Raw genomic sequence first — 24,290 nt, forward strand, 5'->3', positions numbered from 1 at the left:
AAGTACTGATAAATACACATACAGCTTACCTGATATCACACTTGTCACAATCAAAGGAAGTCCAACCATCTGAAACATCTGCATAAGTAGCTCTCCTGGAGAGGCGATGTAGATTTGCTCGATATCAGACAAATGCACATAGGCCTTGAGAACTAGGCCGAGGACTATACCTGTGACAAAAAAACAACGATAACTGGGTTAAAATCGAGAAAGGGGCATGTTATGTACAAAACAAATTCATTTCACAGGCAAAACCACCTTATCCAGTCTTATGGAAGAAAACAGAGAGCTGAAGAGGGAGCTTGATGAATATCGGATGAATGAGAACTTTCTGAGTGGTGACGATAACGCAGTGAAGTATTACACGGGGCTTCCAAACTTTGCATTGTTCCAGACACTTCTACTCACCCTCACTCCATATCTGCCTCAAGGTCGGATGAAGAAGCTCTCACCCTTCCAGCTTGTCCTATTGACTTTAATGCGCCTCAGACTAGACCTTCCAACACAGCACCTCAGCCATCTGTTTAGAGTACACAGGACAACAGTCGGCGATGCCTTTCACCATACCCTTGGAGTGATGTACGCACAGCTGAGTCCATTGGTGCTCTGGCCAAGCAGGGAATGCTTATTGACCAGTATGCCACACGACTTTGTGGAGTCATTGGGGAAAAATGTGGCTGCCATTGTGGACTGCTTTGAGGTGTTCATCGAGAAACCCTCAAATGTACTGGCAAGGGCACAGACTTTCTCTCAGTACAAACACGCATACACCATGAAATACCTAATTGTGATCACGCCCCAGGGTGTCATTTCCTTCATATCTAACGGGTGGGGTGGGCGCACAAGTGATAAGCATATAACTGAGCAAAGTGGTTTTCTGAACAAACTGTTACCAGGTGACATTGTGCTGGCAGATAGGGGCTTTAATATAAGAGAGAGTGTGGGTATGATGTGTGCTGAAGTGAAAATACCTACATTCACAAGGGGTCGTGCACAGCTGGAGGCAAAAGATGTGGAGGAGACTCGGGCCATAGTAGCCTGATTAACATAGACTTTCAAATCTCTTCGAGATTCTGGTCTGACCAAGACCATAACGAATACGATTCGAAATGGCCTGGTCAACCGGCCTCCCTCGGGTTGCTACTGGTTGTGGCCAGAAAAGACTGTGCCTAAGCTTAAGCCAATCACACCACTCTTTCCTCTGACGTATGATTTAGCTACCAGCGGGGCTAACTGGTAGATTAAACTCTTACCAAAGCCAGTAGGGAGCAAGGCGAAAACGTCTTTCCTGTCAAGAAATTATTCAAGGGCTGTTCTTTGCTCGATTTTTAACGAGAATCTCCCGTCGAACACTTTCATTACAGCATCTACAGCAGTGTCAAAAGCTTGACGCTGCTCCAGGTTGATATTGAATGAAGCGCTTCCGTGTACAATCCATGGGTTGAGTGGCAGTTCAACCACGTCACTACCTTGAACACGCCTCTACCCTGGGCCGTTGGCGCTGCTCAAAGTTGATTGCTTCCCGACAAAGTGGGTGGAGTTCCCATTTTTTCGGGAACTCGAATCCACCTGAATGAGCAGTTGGCCTGAGTAAGTGTAGCAGAGCCGAAGGTGTTGCGTCACTGGGAGGGCGGAGCCTGGGTAGGGCCATAGCACATCTCAGAATTCACGTAGAGAGGGTGATTGGTGTTGTGCGCAACAAAATCAGATTTTTACATTCAACTGTACCTGTGCACATGCTGCTCAAATGTGAGGGTGAAAACCTAATGCCTTTAGATAAGATTGTCACTGTTTGCTGTGCCTTAACAAACATGTGCAAAAGTGTTGTTTGAATTCCTCATTGTTCATTACTTTTGAATTTGTTTGAAATAAATGCTTGAAACAACTTGATATGGCTTAACAATGTGTATTAACAGAACAGGAAAAAAGAATAAGGGCGCAAGGTGCAGAATGCAATATACCTCTAGGAAAAGTTAACAGTGCAAAAGAACATGTGTGCAATCAAAATATAAAAATTTCCAGCATGTAAACATTGACAACAAGCAATAATAATACAATAATACTGTTACTAATGCAAAGGAACAAAAAAACACTATTCAGCACAAGAAGAGCAAAACCATGGCGTGTCAGCGGAGGGTCTGTCCACAAGCCCCACACAACTGAAGTGATACCACTGGACTGGGCAGTTCTGGTTGTCACAGGCCACCATGTCCCCCTCCTGTGGTCTGGCACAGAGACACCACACTTCCTTTGTTCTCTTGGCTGCTTTTTTGACAGGCTTCTTTCTCGGCCTCTTCCCACCTACTTGTTGTGGCTGTGGCTGTTGTAGTTCCCGTAGTACGCTGGGACCAGATGATGCTTGAGAGAGAGGTGGGATTGTGAAATATTGCACAGCAAGTTCAGGGAGAGCCACCTTCACAAAGAAGTCCTGTGCCTTTTGTAGTCATGCATTCCAAAAAGCACTATCAGGAGCTATGCGAAGAATCACAGCATCCCTCAAGGTCCACACTACAAAGTCGCAGTAGGAGCTCTCCGTCACAAACAGCTGGGTCTGGACTTGTGTGTAGTACTGGTGATTCTTTTTGAGGTGCACCTGACCATCGACTACATGTAAGCAGAAGTTGCGGTCATCTGATGAACAAGCTTGATGGATTGTGCAGTCCTTGTATTTTGCTGGGCATTTCACCTCCACACAGCCTTTCCCACAACAGGTGCAGGTTACAATGGCATCTGGCGAGGCTCCTACCTGTGGGAAGGCCGGGTTGACAAAAAAACCACAGGTTTGCACTTGTTGATCTGTGTGCTGGTGTGCTGTGTGGGCAGTGTATGCCTGCCTCGCTGTCTCCTCGTGTCTGATTCCCCAACTGGTGGCAGCTGTTCCTGGCCCACGAGTTGGGTAACACACCCTCTTCACGATGGAGAGTGCTGGAGAACTGAGGTCTGTTCCATAGACGCTATGCATCGAGGAGGCCGTGACTCTCCCTGCCCGTGCAGCAAACCAAAGGGATGATGTGTGCTGTCTTCTGGTCCGTCTCTCTATCTTCGCTGCCTGTTCCTCAGACACATCTGCAACGATCTTTATGGTCTGACAGTGCTGTTGCAGTGCAGGTAGGTCACTCCTATTAAGGCCAGTTCCATTAATCAGAGACTGTAGGCTCCGAATGGGCAGAACAGGATCTCTAAACAGCTCACAGTAGTCAGGGAGCACACTCAAAATGGCAGATCCTGTGCCTGTCATGCTGATTTGCCGGTAGAATATTGCCAGCTTTTCTGGTGTTGGTGTTGGTGGTAGTGTTGTTTTGGCCAAACGTGTTCTCTGCGCTGGACTATTGCTGGTCTCCCCATCAATCTGTCTGTCTGCGTGTGGCTGCTGCAGATATAAAATTGATCTGGTGACCAACCTCTGGTTGCACCTTGTTAATGCTGCTTGGGAGCTTCCAGTACGCTGGCTCATCTGTGACCGTGGCCTTCTCCTTTAGCCGAACACAGGCATCGACCATGAAGAGCAAGGCTCCAACATGGGTGCACGACTCCGCTACACCGGCCATACAGGTGCAGTGGGCCGAACAGACTTGCCCCGATGGTGTTAGGATCACCCATGAAGTAAGTGGAGGCTCACAGAGTCTCCGTGAATGCAGGACCTGTAAAATAAATAAAGGTAAATAAACTAAACAGTAAAAAGCATTTATTTCAAGTTACTACACTTTAGACACATTGATAATGGCTGTAATCTAACCAGGACATGTACACCTTGCAATCACAATGTTAATGGCTTAAATGTTAAAACATATTGAATTTTTACATTAGAACCAACTACTAATACTGTACTAAACACCAGATTTTATTTGGCATAAACTTAACTTTAAAGTCCGCGTGAGGAAGCTTTTAAAAAAACAAAAAACATATTTAAGTTAATTCGATTTTTTTTTTTGTTTAATGAGCGGACAAAAAGCGCTGTTTGTGGTACATATAATAAGTAATTCAATAAGCTGCTTTTTCAGCTCCCGAGAGGTACAGACGTTGAATTAAATGTGCCGTTGGGCTAAAATCAAATGACAACTAAATACCTAAACATAAGCTTTAGCATACATCAAAACATTGTAAACGTTTGTGTACATTGAACATCTCGTTAATCTAGTGTTTACGAAACAAGTCGAAACAAGTCGCAGTTAATTACGTTGTCATTTTGGTCAAGAAGTGTCTAAATGCAATGTAATTACAACACACTAAAACGCATGACAAGAACCTTACCTTTGCCAGTACAACGCTGTTATCATCACCAGAGCCACCTGGAGGCTTGTAGATGGCCAAGTCCTGCACCCAGCCACAGCAGAAAGTCTCGTACGATTCCAAAGATTTGTGACTTTTAAAGTCCTGCATAGTGTAGTAACTTACACCAAAGACAAGATAATAGACTATGTCCATATATGTGCACGGAGGTAACTGGTCCAGGTCTCTGTGCCATTCTGCTGCAGGGAGCTCGTAAGGATCAATATTTTGGATGCTGGACAGTTTCTCCAAATACCGCTGCTTTGCGCTTGTAATAAGCTTGTCCCTGTAAGGTCCCTTTTCTTTCGCCTTATCTCTCTGCATTGCTTTGCTTTCTTTCTTTCTTTCTTTTGTATTAGTCTCTGCCCTGCCGAAATGACAAATGCGGGAAGATATCCGTTAAGATATCCGTTAAGTTAATGGCGTTGCCCCTGGCAACCAATAGATTCTTCTGCCAACATGGCCGACCGGCCGACCGGAGTCACGTGACTCCTCATTCTCAATAAAACCAGAGAGTCTCTATTATGAGGAGAGGGAAAACTGACGGCTATTTCCGGGTGGTACTGCACTCTAGGGGCGCCAACGAAGCAGTGCAGAGCACGCCAAACTCTATGGTGGTACTATGAAATCCACCTTAGATCCAGCCATTGCTTTGGATATAATTTTTTAGATTTTTTCATTTTAATTTTCCTAAAGGCAGGATAAATTATCCTTTCAAACGGCACTTGGTTTGATTTTTTAAACTCACTAGATTTGTTTAAAATACACATTTATTGTCAGTATTGCATCCCGAGTGACGTCACGCATGTGGCATCACTTTACGGCATGGTCAGTCCTAGCGCTGAGCTAGCAGAGAGGTGTTAGCTCAAATAGTTACAGATTTCAGCACAGCCCTTTTACATACTCTCTGACTAGCCTCTGGTTTAGCTTCGGTTGTTGTTAGCAGCACCAGGTTAGCACTCTGGCACAGTAGACGAGTGCCGTAAAGCAGCCGGTCGTAATCTGCCGCGCGTTCTTCAGATTCCGTTAGCTAGATGCTAGCGGATACTGACTCGCAAATGCCAGACCTGTAAGAAAACAGAAAGCTATAACTCCCAGGTTATTGTACTTTCGATATAAATCCACATCACTCTGTCAGAAATCACAGTATTATTTTCAGGTTTCAGCCGCTAGCGGGGACATTTTTTGAGTTATTAGCGCCAGCCCTATGGAAAATGGTCATTCTGCACTCGCTCGCCAGCGCCCCCAGAGAAAATTAACTGAACTGCGGCCAAATTTTTTATAATGGGGCGAATAGGAAGTGGAACGGCTGTCTGTAAAAGGGCTGTGATAAAACCCACTGCCACACTTGTCAAACACAGGCTACAGCAATAATTATACTCATAACATTTCCATGGAAACCACCTAAACAATCTTTCACTGGAACCTTTTTTAAAGGGACAGTAGGCATTGTGGTGGAAATGACGCCAATGCTGTGTGACAGGTATATTTTGTATAAAAAGTAATATTGACTGTGGACTCAAATCAAATATTATAATATATGTTATTTATTTTAGTATTCCTTAATTCAAATGCATCAACAGTTGTCATATAAGTGATCCTTTTAACCCTTTTTTTCATTGTTGAAGTTTGAAACTCTGGGGGTGTGACAAGGAAAAGCAGTGATTTTACAACTTCCAGGTGGATGAGAAGTATTAAAAACTTATATTTAAAACGTGGTACATTTTTTGTAAGAGTTTTTTATCACCATTTTCACACTGAAAGAGGTATTTGACCAAAATTGCAATTATTTTTAAAAATATGACCTGAGACTCTAAAAGTACACATTTTCTCACAGTTTCTCATGGGCGGGCATAATCCCAAGTGGGCAACGCCTTTTTTCAGGCTCTGCATTGTTTATGTAAATTCGGGAACACAGCCTGTGGAGGTGACGCAACACTTGGAAGCCTAGGATGTGTATGTAAATAGGGGAGACCCTCCCTTTTTCAGAAGGAGCGACAGCGCCGGCGCCACGGGGGGGCACTCGCGGGCATTGCCCCCCCATCCACGCCGGTGTGCCCCCCCCTGGGTTCACTTTGACGTTTGACCTGAGATTGCCTCAAACACTGCAGTGCATGAGGGGACACGATCTAAAAGTCTTAAATAAAAAATACGTTTTTTAAGGTCTTAAAATGTCTTAAATTTCTCTGATTTTCGAAGAGTGGCATTAAATTTCATCTGGGCGGAATGAAAGAAAGATATGTCTGGAGAGAGCTTTTGTGTGTGCGCCAGTACTTGTGGTGAAAACTTCCGGTGATTTGACAGCTAAGCTAACGCGTCAGGTTAGGGCCAGTGGTCGTAAACAAAGGTTATAGCCGAGAAGAAAGATGATAATATAATGTAACTAAAAAGACTAGCTTTCTTCAGTAGCCTAATGCTTACCGATTTAGCATGCCTAGCAGCCTCGTTGCTAATGCTAGCCGCCGTAACGTTACCAACCATACCCGACGTCAAGGAGTTGGCTGAGCAAGGGCAAGAGTATGGGGCTGGCAGAGTTAACTTCATAATGGGTGAGTGCAGGTTTCATTCACTTGTTTTCATTCTTTCACAGGATTGATTCACTTCATTGGTTTATCCGATTGCTGGCTGCCGAGCCATTATGTGTCTGGGTTTGTGTGGGTTACTGATCATGGTTGTTAGCCGATAGTCAGGTTGTGTGTTGGGTGTGTATTTTTTCTATGGGTACATGCCATTGACTGAGCGGTCTGTGCTCGTTTTTTATTTTCATTTAATTAGATTGGAGATACTAATTAATACTGAGGGGGGGGGCTGGTCCCGGGGAAAATTGCCAGGGCCGATTTTTTTTTTCCCAGTCCGACCCTGAACTACATGTTCAAATGCGTTCTGATGTCGGCTCAACGCCAGTCTAAATTCACTGTGGCCGTGCGTGGGCGTTGCTGTTGTTGTTGCGCTCCTGTTTGCTCGTTGTGTGTATATTAGTATTAATGGCGACTAGAAAGGGGCAAACGTGATCTGGGCTTTGCGTTCAATTTATGCACCGATGATTATACAGAGTGAATTAAACTGTGCAGGCTATTCGAGATGTCTCCGAATGCCTACTTTAAAGGAAGCGTGATGTGTTTGCCAGGGCTGCCTAAACGAGTTGCCAACTGTCCCTTGAAATAATGGAATCGTCACGTATTTAGTAACAAAAGGACAGTTCCTTATTGGGCTGAAACGGGGCCCACAATTCTTTTAAAATGCAGAAAATTGCATCTAAGAAATACCAAATTTTCTGGGGGAGGACCCCCGGACCCCCCGCTAGGGGGCCCCCCCTACTCATTTAAATGCCCGTCCAATAGCTTGTCTCTGCCGCCGGGTCTGAGGAGCGAGTAATAGTAGCCTAGTTGACAAACGAAACGTTTGAGGAGAATGCGATATGGAGTCACTGCACAAATTTTAAGACCAAGATATCAAAATTCAAGACTTTTTCAAGTCTTTTTAAGGTATTATTTCCAAATTCATAAATTCAATGCTTTTAAGACTTTTTAAGACCCCGCGGGAACCCTGTAAATAAATTTGCAGCCTTATCGAAAATTAAGAAAAAAGCATTTTTCTGAGACGTTTAATTCCCAAACGAAAAGAAAATTGAATTGTTAATATAATTGAAGTAATCAAATTTCTTATTTGCAAATAATATATGCTCATCTTTATCTTCATTCCATAATTATGGAGGCCACTGTTTATGAGTAAGCTGCAAACTGAGTATTTTATATATAATAGATAATTTATTATTGGTGTTGTTTTCTAGCTGCTCCAAGAAAGCTTAATCTACCCTAAACCATCCAATAACAGCTGTATTGGGATACACGACATTGTTGACCACTAGATGATGCTTCACTAGATGATGCTTTGTGACTCTGTGCTAACATACTCTCTAACTTCTCTAAATAGCGGACATATTCTTTAAACAGCGGCTAAACAAAGAGTGTGTTTTAAGTTGAAGCGGACAGTGTCACGTTAAAGAACAACATCGACTGATGTGTTTATGGACAATATATTTCTGGCGAACAACACCGTGAATGATTATGAATAAAATGAAGATGCTGTTCATGTAATTAGACGAAGAGAGAGATCACGCTCTTGGCTGCTTGAATGTTGTGGGATAACTTTATACATGATGCCTTTCGAATTTTTAGTAAATATTTTTCCACGGCTGGTTGGATTATAACTTTACAATGACATTGCATCGGCGACAATGTGAAGCTACAGAGGATGAAGTAGCTAGGAGCAGGGAGGCCCGGGAGCCGGTAAGTAAACGCTAGCAGCTGTATTACAGCTGTATGACAGTATTTTCTTTTCAAGGCCAGTTCAACCATCATCTTTCCCCTGGATTGTGCCATCTGAGAGAAATTTGTGTGAAGTTAGAAGATTGAATTTGCCGGTAGAATGTCAAAGTAGTCGCGTGAGGATGTTAAAGCCCGCAAAATCGGCCTGTGTCTGTGTTCACCATGGTAACTGACTTCACTGTGCGGCAACACGGGTGTTTTTACGTGAAGTAAAACAAAGCATAAGTACAGTAACTGACATGAAACAAAGCAAGAATACAGCAATGGATGTTACTGTATTCTTGCTTTGTTTCACCCGGGGCTTTTTGCAGTTACTGTACACGACTACCATTTTTCTCCAAAACGACACACATTTTAGATAAGATATTTTGCCACATAACAAAGGATGTCTTGAATGTCATGAAAGTGATAATAACTCATTTTCGACCAAAAAGGCAGTGACTGCCTTTTTGCTTTGTAGGGCAGCATAGGCGTCTGCAACACGGCCAGCCCTCGCACAGAAAGCCGCCAGTGACCTACGGCTCCGAGGCTGCAGAGCGGCAGTTCACGCAGTTGTAGCCAGGATGTTGGGCTCTTTGTCAGCTACCCATACATGTTGTGTGGGCAGATCTCCTTTGTGCTTGTGTATGTGTGTGTGTGTGCAGGCCCGCCGATGGGGGGGGGGGGGGGGGGGGGGGCATAACTGGGCCCCCATGAAGTTGCGATTAATTATTGTATGTTTCCTTCAAAATGTGTTGATTTGGGGAAGAAAAGTGCTTTATTTGCATTTCATAAATAACTTCTGGATCGTTTGCCTTCATTGCCCTTAAAAAAAGGGCCAAAAACCCCCTATCACCCCTATTCCAAAAATGGTTTGGTCTTTGATTACGTAGAAGAAAAAAAACGACATCATTTGACCATAAGGCCTATTTCAGACCAGGGCGGCAAAGCGTGGCGGAACGGTAGTCGGACGGTAGCGGCGCGGAGACGCCTCCGTCCCGCGCTGCTTTTGGAAAATAGAACTCGAGCGGAATTTGGCCGGCGGCTGCCGGCGGTGTCCCGTTGAAATGAATGGGGAATGCAGACAGGGCTGGAGCAGGACTACCGCGCCCGCGGACTGTCCGGTGTGAAAAGCCAAGTTGAACACACCGCCTGATAACCGGCGTAAGACTGCCGTCGTTTTGCTGCCGCCACGCCACGCTCTGGTCTGAAATCGGCCTAAGCGGTCATTGCGCGTTAGTCGAAATGCACAAATCAGGAGTGCAGAAAAGAAAAGAAAGGCGAAAAAAAAACGAAGAAGCCAAGAGCCTGAGGGGTTCTCTACTCAAATATTTCACAAAAGACTCAGATGATGCAGCAGGTTCCAGTACAGGCAGCTGTGCAGCAGAGCCAGGTAAGACACAGCCCACTTTTCCCAGTCCCGTCAAGTAACACACATACCCAACGAGGAAAGCTGAGGATGTCCATCTTCCTCAGTTCAGATCTAGTCTAGCTCAACTTTCCATTAGGTATAGGGGTGTTAAAATATGGAATGAAAGGTCTCATTTAGCTTCAAATTGTTTCACAACAAAACCTTTTAAAAGATGCCTTAAAGCAAACTTAATTGCTGGACCTTAAAGTTTTTCTTTTGGATTTCTGTCCTAGAAGGTCTTAGTACCTTACTTTTCAGTATGTTAAATTTTTTAAATGATGTTTTATCTTTTATCTTGTATATTTGACTCAATATTCTTTGATACTCTTGTTATGGCTGTTATGTTTTTTGTTTTGTCATGTTTGTCTACATTTATTGTTTGCTGTATATGTTAATTTTTAAGGTGGAGGCTCCACATAAGCCAGCTGGCTTACTGCCTCTTCCTGCACAGAGCTTTTTTCTGTGTTTAGCATTATATTTTGTCTGACTTTTACAAGTGCCAAATAAATAAATAAATAAAAAAAAAAATAGTAACACCAGGCACAGGCGGCATGCCAATCATATTAGCACCACGAGGGGATAGCAAGTCACACGGAACTCAATATCAGACAGAGAGAGCATTGAATCATTTCTTAACCACAACAGCTTAATTACACTGTGTTTCATAGGCCTATATCTAATTGAATCTAGGAATATGCGCATTAGTCCGCAAATATGTCCAAATGTTTCAGGCACGCATGCCAATCAGGCTGAATTGATTTGAGAATCATCCCCGGTCAGCTGAATGACAGCCAGTGTAACACAGCTCTGGTTTAAAGGGGATAGAGAATCAAAATCGTCCTTTTTCACGTTTTTGTTAGTTCTGAGTCTCCCCGTTGTGGGGAGTACACACGAAGTGCCAGCAAGTGTCAGAACCTCTGTTTCAAGTACTCCCCTTTTTTGAATATCCCCCAGAATATCCCCCAATCTGTTTTTGTGAAAAAGTGATGTCACTTTTTCAGCAATCGCCCCCCCCCACACCCAAAGCCACAGCCACCCCGTTTCAGACACGACCCTTCGGCGAGAAACAGGAACAAGTGAGCCTTCCAAGGCTGTGAAAGCGGACTACGATCGTTACATATTCTTCGCCCGGAAAGCAATGTTTGCGATCAATGGCTTTTATTTATTTTTAACACCATCCCCAGTACATACAACCGCCGACTTTTCCTTTGCTCTGCGCATTTCACGGAGTACAGTTTCACAAACCTTGCACGATTCCGAGCAGGCTTCAGTCAGAATTTTGCTCATTAGAGGGTCAGTTCCGACAGGGACAGACAGACTGCAGCGAGCTGTGCGCTCCGCTGAGAAGCTGACCGGCTGCATCTATGCGTGACCTGCACGTCTCCAGGACTATGGGGCGAGCAGGTCGGATCACAGCTGAACCTTCTCTATTTGCACCACTCCCCTGGGGCAGGAAGGGGAGCACTGTTCACTAACAATGGCAATAAAACAAATTCTGATACTGATGAGCTTTCTTTTCAGTCAGTGTATTACTCTATAGCTCTGTTTTCAGTGAGAGCAAGGGCAGCCAATCAAGCAACGGCAACTGAATAGCGCCAACACCTACCTGCATTTCATAATGAGGTTGCCAGATAAGCTCTGAAACGACGCCAATAAGGGCAAACGACGCATTCTAAACCCAGCATAGTAACATAGCTGTTTCAGAGAGCCTTTTAGGGAGGTTCTGAGCCATTACAGACCCAACCAATTTTTTTTGGGCTACATATCACATCACAGAACAAGGATTAATGCCCCATTCAACCATTCTCTATCACCTTTAATTGAACTGTCTTGTGATGAAACAGTCGCTGGTGGACTTTTGGATACAGCAACACGGGGAATACCCCGTGCTGTCGGACAAGGCTGTGCGCGTTCTCCTGCCTTTCGCAACGACCTATCTATGTGAGAAAGGTTTCTCTTCGCTGGCAGCCATAAAAACTAAATACAGGTCAAGTTTGGATGCTCAGCCAGACCTAAGACTTAACCTGTGCTCTATTGAGCCAGACATCAAAGGACTGTGCGCAGAGAGACAGGCACACCCCTCTCATTAGGTATGCAAGTTATTCATATTCAGCAACATGCTGGTACCTCTGTGGTTCATTTTTAGGTCATTCTGATGTCTATGTTAGAGGGGTGTTAACAATAAACTTGGTTTAAGGAGGAGTATTACTAGCCTGATTAACATAGACTTTCAAATCTCTTCGAGATTCTGGTCTGACCAAGACCATAACAAATACGATTCGAAATGGCCTGGTCAACCCGCCTCCCTCGGGTTGCTACTGGTTGAGGCCAGAAAAGGCTGTGCCTAAGCTTAAGCCAATCACACCACTCTTTCCTCTGACGTATGATTTAGCTACCAGCGGGGCTAACTGGTAGATTAAACTCTTACCAAAGCCAGTAGGGAGCAAGCCAGGCGAAAACGTCTTTCCTGTCAAGAAACGATTCAAGGGCTGTTCTTTGCTCGATTTTTAACGAGAATCTCCCGTCGAACACTTTCATTACAGCATCTACAGCAGTGTCAAAAGCTTGACGCTGCTCCATGTTGATATTGAATGAAGCGCTTCCGTGTACAATCCATGGGTTGAGTGGCAGTTCAACCACGTCACTACCTTGAACCCGCCTTGGTTGGCGCTGCTCAAAGTTGATTGCTTCCCGACAAAGTGGGTGGAGTTCCCATTTTTTCGGGAACTCGAATCCACCTGAATGAGCAGTTGGCCTGAGTAAGTGTAGCAGAGCCGAAGGTGTTGCGTCACTGCGAGGGCGGAGCCTGGGTAGAGTATTACTGAAACACTTGCAGTTTGTTTTATTTGTCGACCAGATTTGGAGCATGATTTGTGCCATTTTCATTCAGTTGCAGTGCAGATGTAGGCTAACAACTTTTGAGTGTGTTTATTTTGCTCTGTATGAGACTGAGTAAGTCTATGTGAGAATTGTTGGACAGAGTTGTAAATGTCTGATTCAGTAAGGTAACAATTAGGTAACAATAATTAACCACAATAAGGAATAAACTAGAGGTGCACCGAATATTCGGCAACCGAAAATATTCGGCCGAAAACGCAAAAAAAAACACATTCGGCTTTCGGCCGAAAGCCAAATGAGTGGCCGAATCGGAGGCCGAATAGTGGTGACGCAAAATTATCCACTTCCAGACGGCGGAGTCGACAGAACCAAAGTCATCTGTAAACTCTGCCAATATGCCGCCCATTGATTCAATGCGAGACTCCGGTTCTTTTCACAGATGTTTATTAACGCCACATCAACACCGTATAACTAAATGTTCAAGTAAACAAAATAAAATACAACATTAGTTGTTGTAATCATTAAAGAAATAGCATTCTTAGCATTGTCGCTGGTACCAATAAATAATCAAAGTAATACTGGCCACTTTAGCTGCTTCTCAACCAACGGCAGAGTCATTCCCCAGGGGCAATCTTCACGGTCAGAACTAGGATTCTTTAACTTACACTTCTCTTCTGCATCACATTCACACAGTTACAGCAAACACCACGAAGCATGGAGTAATAAAATAAAAATAAACTAGCAGGTAACATCACGCTACAGGTGCTCCTCGGTCTCTGTGTGAAGCTCACGGAGCTAACCGGTGCTACTTCCTGTTTTACTTGTTTCCAGCATGTATTTCAAAATAAATTAAAAATAAAAACTCCTGCATTTACAGCCAAGTTGAATTGTCTTCTCACCGTAGTAGTTTCAGTCTAAAATATCACTTAAAGGCAAAACACACAAACTACAAAAAATGCTGCCACTGTTCCTGAAGGAGCAGGCTACCTAGACTCTATGCCAAAAAGGACACTCAGATAATTTGTTATATTGCATGTTTTTACATTTTTGTGTTGGAACGCTTTTATAATATGTTGTATTTTTTGTTGTATGAAATGAATGAAAAAAAACCCAGAATGAATTGAAAATGGGAATTAATGAAACTTATCTCTAGTTATTAGTTATAGTTATTAGTAATAACTTTTGAAGATTTCAAATAAACATTTACTTTCTTTGAAAAACATGTCTAAACATTTATTGTAAGGCGTAGATTTAAGCAATATTTAAAAATGGTGAAAAATCTAACTTTTGATAACTTAACTGAACTGTAATATTCGGTTTCGGTATTCGGCCAAGTGATTAATTATTATTCGGTTTCGGCCACAAATTTTCATTTCGGTGCACCTCTAGAATAAACAAGGATTCATTCCCTTCAAATAACCACAGAGACAAGCATTAAAATTGTTGATTTGATTTAATTAACATAAAAAACACACACAGGTAACAGGGTGGACAGAGGAGAAACCGGGTGGGCAGGAAGTAACAGGGTGGACATCACACCAGTGAACAACATTCAAGAAACATTTAGCACCTCTCAACAAACACAGGTAGATGCATGTCCACATTAAACAAACAAATTCATTGTACACCCAAAATTACTCACACCTCTCAACTATGCAACAAGACAGACAGACACAGACGGAGACAGTTATGGAACAGACCAGCAACCCAAGTGTTTTCCAACAAAATCCCACACCATCTTCTCCAGCTGAACTGACCTCTTATTCAGAGGTTGTTCATCCCTGTACCATGTAATGTCCTCTCTTGGACTTGGCCAGTAGAACTTGTTGGTCCCATTCTTGTGCATGCATTTCACTTTGACATCATCGTCACCCTCTAAGATGATTCCTGGGTAGGGCTCACCATCATAGCTGATAATGCACCACTGAACAATGTTGGCTTATGTGACCGTGAGGGTACTTCAGTGCAATGCGGGCTTGCCTCTTGTCCCAGGCTCACCTCCTTCAGGCCATAGCATGCACAGTCCAGTATACCTTTGTCTGCCTGGCAAAGGCAAGTTATGTCACATTATTTAATTGTTCTTGGAGAGGAACTGAGGACTTGATGGATTTTCATGGTTCCTTTCACAGGCACAAGCGTTGGTGCATCCATCATTTCTTGCACTTTCCTCTAAACATCTTCTTGGCCCACAAAAAAAGTTCTACTGAAGTGCCCATGTTCCTCAACTTGTGGAACATGGCTTCTGCGTTGGGGATATCTCCCCCATGGCGGACAATTGTGTCAGCTGATCTTTTAAGGGTACCCCCAACACCATCTGGAGCCCCTTTTCCGTGGCTGGCCTCAAAGAAGTTCCAACTGATGTCTTTGAACCCTTTTTTGAATGGCTCTTTTGAGAGGAGGTAAAAGTTGCCCTTTTGTTTATATTGTGTAGCTGGACCATCGCTGAAGACATGGAGGTGATTGATAAGAGGGTATCTTTCCCTCACCATGTCTAACACAGGGTCAAGGTGGGCCCATATAGCAGGGGGATCATGCCGCCTGGAAGGTGAGATGGAGCAGAAGGTTACTGGTGACTGTTCAGCTGCAGTGTACAGTACTCCAGTATGTAGGGTTGCTTGCTGGTGTGACCCTCCGAAATGTACTGCTTGAATTTCTTGAGCATACTTACAGGAGTAGTTCTCACTGAAATCTACATGCAGCAGACATTCATTGTCTCTCAGATTGTCTCGTAGTTTTCTGTAGGCTCCGTACTGCCATCGGATATTAAAGATGTGCCGCCTAAATCTGAAAAGCCTGTCATTAAATTCCTCTGCAAGTGCATCCTCTGTTGTCATCACAGTTGTCTTCACAGTAATGGTTGACCTTTTCCCAGACACCTCCCCATCATTTAATTTGGTATTCTCTTCCAGAGACCACTGGGTCAGGGCTATCTCTGTGTTGGTAGGAGGTCTCAGGAGTGTGGGTGTTGAGCTGACGCAGTCTTTACACTCACCATATGCACAGAGTTTGGATGCAGGATTACACATTGTTGCATCTACCATCTCCTCAATGTGTTTTGTTGCTAAAAGACCTTGAATGTGCAGAGTGTTGGCCATGAACTGCAAGTTTTCATGTGTCCTGCACTGACAGGTTTCACGGTCAGCCTCTGTGGGCACCACAACCCAAAATCAGGGGTCTTAAAAAAGTCTTAAAAAAAATTCCCCCGATTCTAGGCCTTAAAAAGGTCTTAAATGTGTGTCACGGGTCTAAAATGTCATACATAGGTCTTAAATTTCTCTGGTCTATTTTTCCCCCTTAACCGATCTGTAGCGAATTACAAGCAACGCAGAAAACGTGAACGAACCACAGCCCCTACGAACGTCAAACATGAATAACAGAGCGCGCGAACGTGTATATGGAGCATGCGCACACAGGTCTCGGCTAGCCTGACAGTTCGTGAGTACAGTAACAGTGACAGTGACAGCGCGCGTGAGCCAACCCGCCCGGCAGTTGGTGGTCAGTTGTTTCGAAGATGGGAAAGTGCAAATTTAACCCGCAATGGCTAAGTCATCCAAAATACAGCAGCTGGTTGCTCGCGGCCCTGGAGACTGCCGTGGAGGCGAGATGTAAGTACTGTCGTAAACAATTCAAACTTACAACATTAGGTCACCTTGCCCTGGACTCTCACATGAGGAGCGCAAAACATGCTAAGCTAGCTCAAGAACGTCAACCGAGCATCACGATGTTCTGCAGGGGTGAACAGCATCAAGTTACCGCAACTTCTTCCACAGATGGCCAGCAACAACCGTGCCCGGTGGCAAAGCCAAGGGCACCGTCAGTAGGGTTTGGTAGCGCCCAGTCACTTCGGGCAGAGGTGCTCTGGGTGTTAAAGACAATTACAGACCACCACTCTTACAACTCTAACGAAGGCATTGGAACACTGTTCAAAGCTATGTTTAGCGATTCAGAAATTGCTGCTACAATACCCTGTGATTGTGTTCCACCCATAATACCTGTAGAACACCTTGGATTACATTATTAAATTGTGTCTTATTAAATTGTGTCTGGATCATAATTTCTAAAATAGGCTAGTAGTCCACTTAAAGCTGTCCAAAAGTGGGGCCAATTTAGCAGACTCAGTGTGCTGCAAGTGTGCTGAAGTACCGCTTTAGTAGTGCTCAAGCGCACTAATAATGCAATGAAGCGCATTTTAAATTGCTGAAAATATTGTACTTTGTACTAAGTACAGTTGTCAAAAGTACACTTTAAGCATATGTGTTTTTAATTACTTGACCTATCCACAATATGTACAGTGACTGCTCTGCATGACCTGTGAAATAACATATTTTAAACTGATTTGTGTACGTGGTGTTTTGTGTCCTAGAGGGGATCGAACCCCCCAGGGTCGCGACCCCAGTCTTAATTTTCATTTTTTGTGGTCTTAAAAAGGTCTTAAATTTCATGTGGTCAAACCTGGGGATACCCTGAAAATGGTCTCAAGGTGCAGAAACAAGAGTAGGAGACCTGATGCTCAGTTTCTGAAAGGAACCTCTGGTGCAGAGTTTTCATTGTGTCGGTTAGCAAGCGCTTCTGTTTTTTTCTTTTCTTTTTAGTTACAGTTTGCTTCTGTCCTGTGGTCATCCGACTGACGTCGTCACTTAAGAAGAAGGCCTTTACTTTCTGCTTGCAATCAGCAGGTAATCTGTTGCTTTCCTTTCTTTCAAAAGTCATGAGCCCTCCATCTTGTCTTTGACCACGCTTTTTTGAAAAGCCCAGAGTTGTCTGTGCAGCTCTCTGTAGCCTGTATTTTTCCTATTGTTGTTTTTGCAATCATTTGCCTCTCTCGTTCCTTTTTGGTGTTTTTGTATTTATTTCTGATTTCCTCAATTATTGATTCATGCAGTAATAATCTTTTCCTAATTGTGTTGTTCACTACTTGGATGACGCAGCAGTGCATTCACTGTAGAACGTGGGGATTTTTTTCGCCCTCCCAAACGCTGGCACCTCTTTTTGTACTTTTCTTTCTTCAGCAAAGAGGCCTTTAGTTGTTTGATTTCATTCTTGAGCCTCCTCCTCCCCTGTCTGACATTCCGTCGTCCAACATATTGTCTGAAACACAGAAAGCATATTGTCACAATTAACAATCACTCTTTATAGATAAATGTTTATAGATAAATGTTTATACACCAGTTCTAGGATAGAAGACCATTAGACAGAGTCATATACACAGACAGACACACGGACACACACACACACACATTGTAAGAGCAAGATCATGTTTGATCATTCAAATCCAGAATCTACCTAATCAACAAAGCAATCAACTGTCAACTTACTTCTAACCTTGAGGGTCCTGGTTGTGGGGCATTTTCTGGCTGTGGGGGATTATCTGGACTTGGAGTGGTCATTGCCTCAAATGCTGTCCTGCCTTGGGCACTATCCCTCTGCTTTCTTTTCTTTTCTCGCCATTTCTTTCTCTGTGCTTTCTGCTGTCTTTCACTGAGATCTGACACTTTCTTTTTTCTTCCTTCCTCTCTGTCCTTTCTCCAGTATGCAGCAAATTAATACATAATACGTTAATAATACATACCAATACACACTCAAAACAACAAAATGTAAATCTTACATCAACCCTATTATTATGTGTCCCACCTGTTACCATGCATAACAGTAACAGGGGTGACATTTTATGCTAAAGTCAGCCATTACTACTTATGTGATAAACAACAAGCTAGTACATGATGATCACTGACAAAGATTTGTAACGTTTATTAACCATATTATCAAAATTACAAAAAAATATTTGTTCCCTCTATAACGAAGCATAACAGGGTGGACGTGTTATGCTTTACCTCATCAGTAAACTTTGATAAAACATTGAAAAAATGTCGAATAAAGAGTGCTACTTACTCTCCTTCTTCTTGAACGTTTTCCCTCCAAAAATATTGATACATCAGAGAGTCATGTGACTAAAAGAATTGTGATGTGTTCTATGGAATTCTTATCAGAGTAACAGGGGGGACAGTTGACTCAGGGACACAACATATTTTAAAGATTTTAAACATTAAAAATGCATTAATAACAGAAAATAACATCTGGTGAGAAATATTATAAATAAGACAACACAGAAAGGATGAAAAACCTTGAATTTATTAGATTTTCCTTACTTATATTTGTAACCAAAGTCACGCAAACATGACTGGGGACATAGTATTTTAGTGTACTTGTGCTAAAATCAGACTCATTTAATTTTAAATTAATGTATCCTGTGTACATATAATTGTGTTCTATGGTAGAGGGTGGTTAAGCATTCAAGAAAAGGGTTTAGAAATAAGTAGAAGCCCATTTGTACACTAAATATATCATATTATGTCTATGGGACTCAAATGGCACCAAACACTAGGAATGACACAGCTCCCTCTGAAGCCTGTAATCATGCTTGCAAAAATCGAGCGCTCCCGGCTGTTTTTAACCAATCACGTTAGGGTGGAGGAATCGCTACCTGTCAATCACAGCTTGTGCACACGCTGCTGAGCGTGAGTCTGCCCCAGCTTGTGTGCGCGCACACTGGTGTGAACTCACGTGCACAACCTCGTCCACAGAGGGGGAGGGGTTTGGGGTTGGTAGAGGTTGGGGGAGGGACCTGAAAGTTGTATCAGTTCGAATTTTCCGACTTTAGACTCGGAATTTTGAAAACCTGCCGACGGCAGCTTTAACAATGAAAATGATGAACTATTATGAATATTCCTAAATGCTGTGATGGCTGCCAGCAGAAGATACTCTGCTGTTATGCTTGTTTTGCTCATGGCTCACAATCACTCAACACAGTCAACACAGGTAACCTGTACCTTCCATTGTCCTCCTGTCCTCCAGCCTCGTACCTTGAAAATGATCAGATGGGATGTCAGAAAGTGTGGAATTTGATGTTTCCAGTCGTTTTTTTTGCTAGGGGGTATCTCTGAAATGATTTCTGAATCACTCTCAGAGCTAGATGAAGCTTCTTCCAGACACCAAGAGACATCACTCTCTGAACCTGCTCCTCCGTCGGATTCTTCCTCAATAAGGCTCTGAAGCTTGGCCTCCATAACTGTCATATCTTTCTACTTGTCATTTTGTGTCTCTCTAGGGTTTAGAGTGAAGTTATAACTAAGTTTTAACCTCACAAAGCATAAAAAACAAAGAGACAATAGAGCAGGACAAAAGAGCGGGAAAATGTAGCAATTAGTAAAATATGACACCCCATGTAAAAAGCATGCAGTCAATTTGACTGCTATGGTAATTCGAGGTAGTAATACTCAGATCTTTTTTGGGGTTTGAAATTTTAATGTTAAAACAATGTTAGAATAAAATATACACATATTTAGGAAAAGTCAGGGTCCTATTGGTACATAGGTTTTTTTTTAAATAGAGTTATGACGTTGCAAATTTTGAAAGCAGTCAAAATGACTGCCTTGGTAGTTCGAGTGTTAAAGCTAATTGAGAAGGCATATATGGCTGTATTTTAAAATCGGTCATCATGGTGGTACTTGGACAGCTGAATAGTCTCTCAGGTGGTAACTCAGTATTAAAAGTTTGAGAACCACTGCGCTAGATAATCTATTGGCTGTGTTTATTTCAGTGAGTAACCAGATGGATAAGAAGGGTACACAAAGAAACAATATCAATTGTTATATAAAGGTTTTTCTTTAAAAAATTTGAGTGGTTCTGCTGTTTTGGAGCTTAGTCTACTTATTTTTGTTTTTGACATCCCAGCCTTAGAACTTCTTTCACAGCCAGGGCTCACTGGTTACTGGCATAAATAGGTACGTTTTGGCCATTATGTACAGATGAGGATGTACAGCTAATCTGTACCACCAGTAAACTAAGGGATCATTCAACTGTGGAATGAAGTTAAATGTGTTTTCAATTCAGCAGTGTGAACACCATTAGTCTAACGGAAGTGATTGTCAATATGTTCCCACAAATCAGCTGTTGATCCCGCTCCTGCTGCAATTGGTGATGATGGTGAAGTGACAGAAAGTAAACCATTCGTATCCGTTTGAGCCGAAGTAAAGGAGCTACCAGAGAGTTTCAGCCATCATGGCTTCAACAGGATGTTGGTGAATGAAGGGTTAGTTTCTGTATGTTCGTACGTTGGCTGAGGACACACTGTGAAGCTGCTGTGGAGAGTTACGGTGTGATTACGTACGTTACGTGTCATCAACACCTGGACATCTGCTTTGTAATTTAATGGAGAAACACAGACATAATGGAGCTATTTCTCCAGTCATACCAAAAACACTCCAGCTCTTTATATAGATATAGATAGTTACTCTACTGATCCCAGAGGGAAATGGTTTAGCAGTGTCGCTGAAAGTTTGCAGTTGTTCAAATGGACCGTTTAAAAGGAGGATTATTATGACAGTACTGTCTCTATGATTTTCCCTTCTGTTTGAACAACAGAATGGAGGAGAAGGCAGAAATTTTGAATAAAAATTTCAATAAAATGTAATATATATATACATATCTTATTCATATTGTCATATTTGTCTTTTTATCCATTAATTTTAAAACTGTTTGAATTTCACATGTCTGAGTGTTTCTCTGAATGTTTAAAGTTATTCTCCAATCAGTTTTGATAAAGATGTGTTGCATCATGTTCTAAAGCTGCTCAGCAGCAGAAGCTAAAAACTCTATGTTGGGTCACCAACAGCTCTGAAATGTAGGGGCATAAACCTGGGTGCCTGACTTCGAAACGATGATGATGATGTTTCCTAACACTAATATTAAGTTTGGGATAATTGGTTGGGCCAGGTCTATTGGTCATAACTATGGGTGATAACTATAATCATTGAAGAAGGCAGTTTATGCTGGTTGTTTTATTGGGCTGTAAGTCAGTTAAAGAACAGTACAGCTTCTTTCTTCTTATCCTTCATCTTTTTAAGTCCTAGTGACAGTAAGTGATTCATTAAAGGGACACCTCTTGTGTTGTTTTGTTCTGTTGTAAGTTGTTGTAAAGATATTTCTTTCCTTTGAGTTGTGCTTCGTCATTTTTGGTTGCAACTTGCTCTTTCTGTCTGCCTTTATTTGTCCTTCTATCACATGGGTTGGACCATGTTTGTTGATTGGCTACTTTTGAAATTTATTTTTGTTTTTAAGCTCTGAGGTCCAGGGTTGTTTTCAATAGGTTATAGTCTTCTATAATAATATAATAATTATGTGATCTTCTATTAATTTCGGTTTTTGTTCAGACTTTCTCTGTTTGTTATCATGTAAGTGATAGCTTTCTAATAACCTGTTTACCTTCCTTCTTTTTGGATTTCCATGCTATTTTTTTCAGTTTAAGTTGTAATGTATACAAGTGTATACAAGTACATGTTTATTTTAGAGAGTGTTTTAAATTGTTGAGATTTTTTTTTCTTGTTTACTTGGCGGTTTTTTGATTGGTCTGTTATTCCCTGTGGACTGTGGTGGGCGTGGCTGTTAATTGTTCATTGGTCTAACTGGGTCAGATAAAGTGTCTCTATTAGGACAGATAGGTCTGGTACAGTAGATACATGCCTTCGGTTCGGACGAACCCCCCCACAGTCCCGAGAAGTCCGGTCGCGGCAGGTGATGAGTTAACAATTACTGATACACGCGGCGCAAGGATTCCTTACTTATGATGTACAATAGCCTACACATTAAGGGTTGTTATAATATGTTTGAATGAAAACACCAATGAACACAGTATTTCATCGATCAAAATGATTTTGGAGAAACAGTGCATAATGAGCAGATAGACCACACATGTGAAAACATTAATACAACTTCTTCGGGGGTAATTACGAACATTTGCAAGGATTTATGGGGACAGCCACTCGACAGAATTTCAAAATTCAAGAATTCCACTCTGGAGGGCGGTTTCACTTTCTTGCGTTTTCATCCCCCCAAAACGCCGTTACCATCTAAACCAGAGATCGTTGCGTGGCTCGCACTCGCATAGTAGCTTATGGTAACAATAACAATAAATTTTTTCAAATAACACACAGCGAATACTGCACAGTATTAATTATTTGTATTAAGTATTAATTAAGGCTTAATGGTGTTTCCTAAAGGGGGCACTGTTAAACCTGGCAACGCAGCCCGCTTAAACCACAGTCACTTGACAGCAGTGCACGCTAGCTCCTTTTGCCAGCGTGAGATGAAGGCTAAATCGATCAGTTTTTAATTAAAAAAGGGCAAAAACCAGCACAAAAATCAAACGAAAATCAGCATGTAGTCGCCAGAGAGTGGACGAGCCGGCAAACGTCGGGTGTACCGCGAGATGCAGGCACAATGGATCGGTTTTTAATTAAAAAGGGCAAAAACCAGCACAAAAACCATGCCCATCTTGAATGTCTTACTATAATTACAACAACAAACTACAAATACAACATAAAGAAAGTCAAGGACATGCATGCCAGCTTCCGCTCATCCCAGTATTAAGGTAAATATGGTCTTAATTGAAAATATATTGGCTGTGTTGTTTCTTTTTTTGTGGGATGTTTTATATGTAGAAATGCAAAAGGGGACTTAGTATGTTGTCCTAAAAGTGGCTCTTCCCTTGATTTTACTCAAAAAGGTTCTGCGTTTTTAACCCGTTTTCGTTTCCGTGTAAAGTGCCCCTAAGTAGCCTAGCAAGTTATTCTTAAGATGCTGCAAAGTAACTGTCATTGTAGCATTTCAGATCGTCATGTGGACCTCACTCACGTTGCACCCTCTGACTTATCTCTACTACAATTAACTTGTCTCTTATCATATCACCTCTTTAAATCGTAAGCACAATGTACACAAAACATTAATAAAACTCACATGTCAATGCAGGGAAGTGATTGGAAACTAGTAGGCTTTATATCAATGATATATAATATTATTCTCCCTCAGGAATGCCAGTATAGCCTCTGCGATACTTTCCCCTGTGATTCTTTTTACCTTAATGAACGTGAGAAACTCTTCTCTTATGTCCATGTTCTTGTCCACAAATCTTGCGCAGATCGCGAGTTGTTCGGCGTTGTGGGAGGTCACTTCATCTGCCAGAATGGTGTAGAAAGGTGCCGCATTCAACTCTCGGTTTTTTGGGAAATTAGCTGCCTTTCTTGCATCAATTTAGGCGGTGATGCTGGTGTGTGGGAGCTCTATTGTTTGCTTTAGCAAGGCAGCCTTTTCCATTGCTTTGTCGTGGTACATACAGTGCTCGTGATCCTTGACTTTTTCGCTTTTTTTGTTCCAAATTCTGAACGGAGTGGTAACAAACTTTCCCCTTGATGGCTCGGCAGAGAAAATCGCACACGACATACAAAACACCACGTCCAATTTCTCGCTGTATACCATCCATTTGTGGTCTGCAAGCCATGAGTATCTCAAACAGCGATTTCAGCCACCAAGATACTGAGTCGGAAAGGTTTTATCTTTGGGTGGTTTTCTGCGGTGGCACAGGCAGTTGTATTTTTGGGCTGTCGTTAGAGCCTTCATTTTGTCAGAAAACT

The 24,290-nt window shown here is 42.5% G+C and overlaps 1 protein-coding gene across 1 annotated transcript; it reads left to right on the forward strand.

Moving 5' to 3' along the window:
- Positions 1-271: 271 nt before the first annotated feature.
- LOC142380564 (uncharacterized) lies at positions 272-1,042 on the forward strand. Its single transcript, XM_075466476.1, has one exon. The coding sequence runs from the start codon at positions 272-274 to the stop codon at positions 1,040-1,042; it is 771 nt and encodes a 256-aa protein (XP_075322591.1).
- Positions 1,043-24,290: the final 23,248 nt, after the last annotated feature.

Source organism: Odontesthes bonariensis, chromosome 5, assembly GCF_027942865.1.
Source record: "Odontesthes bonariensis isolate fOdoBon6 chromosome 5, fOdoBon6.hap1, whole genome shotgun sequence".
Classification (NCBI taxonomy): domain Eukaryota; kingdom Metazoa; phylum Chordata; class Actinopteri; order Atheriniformes; family Atherinopsidae; genus Odontesthes; species Odontesthes bonariensis.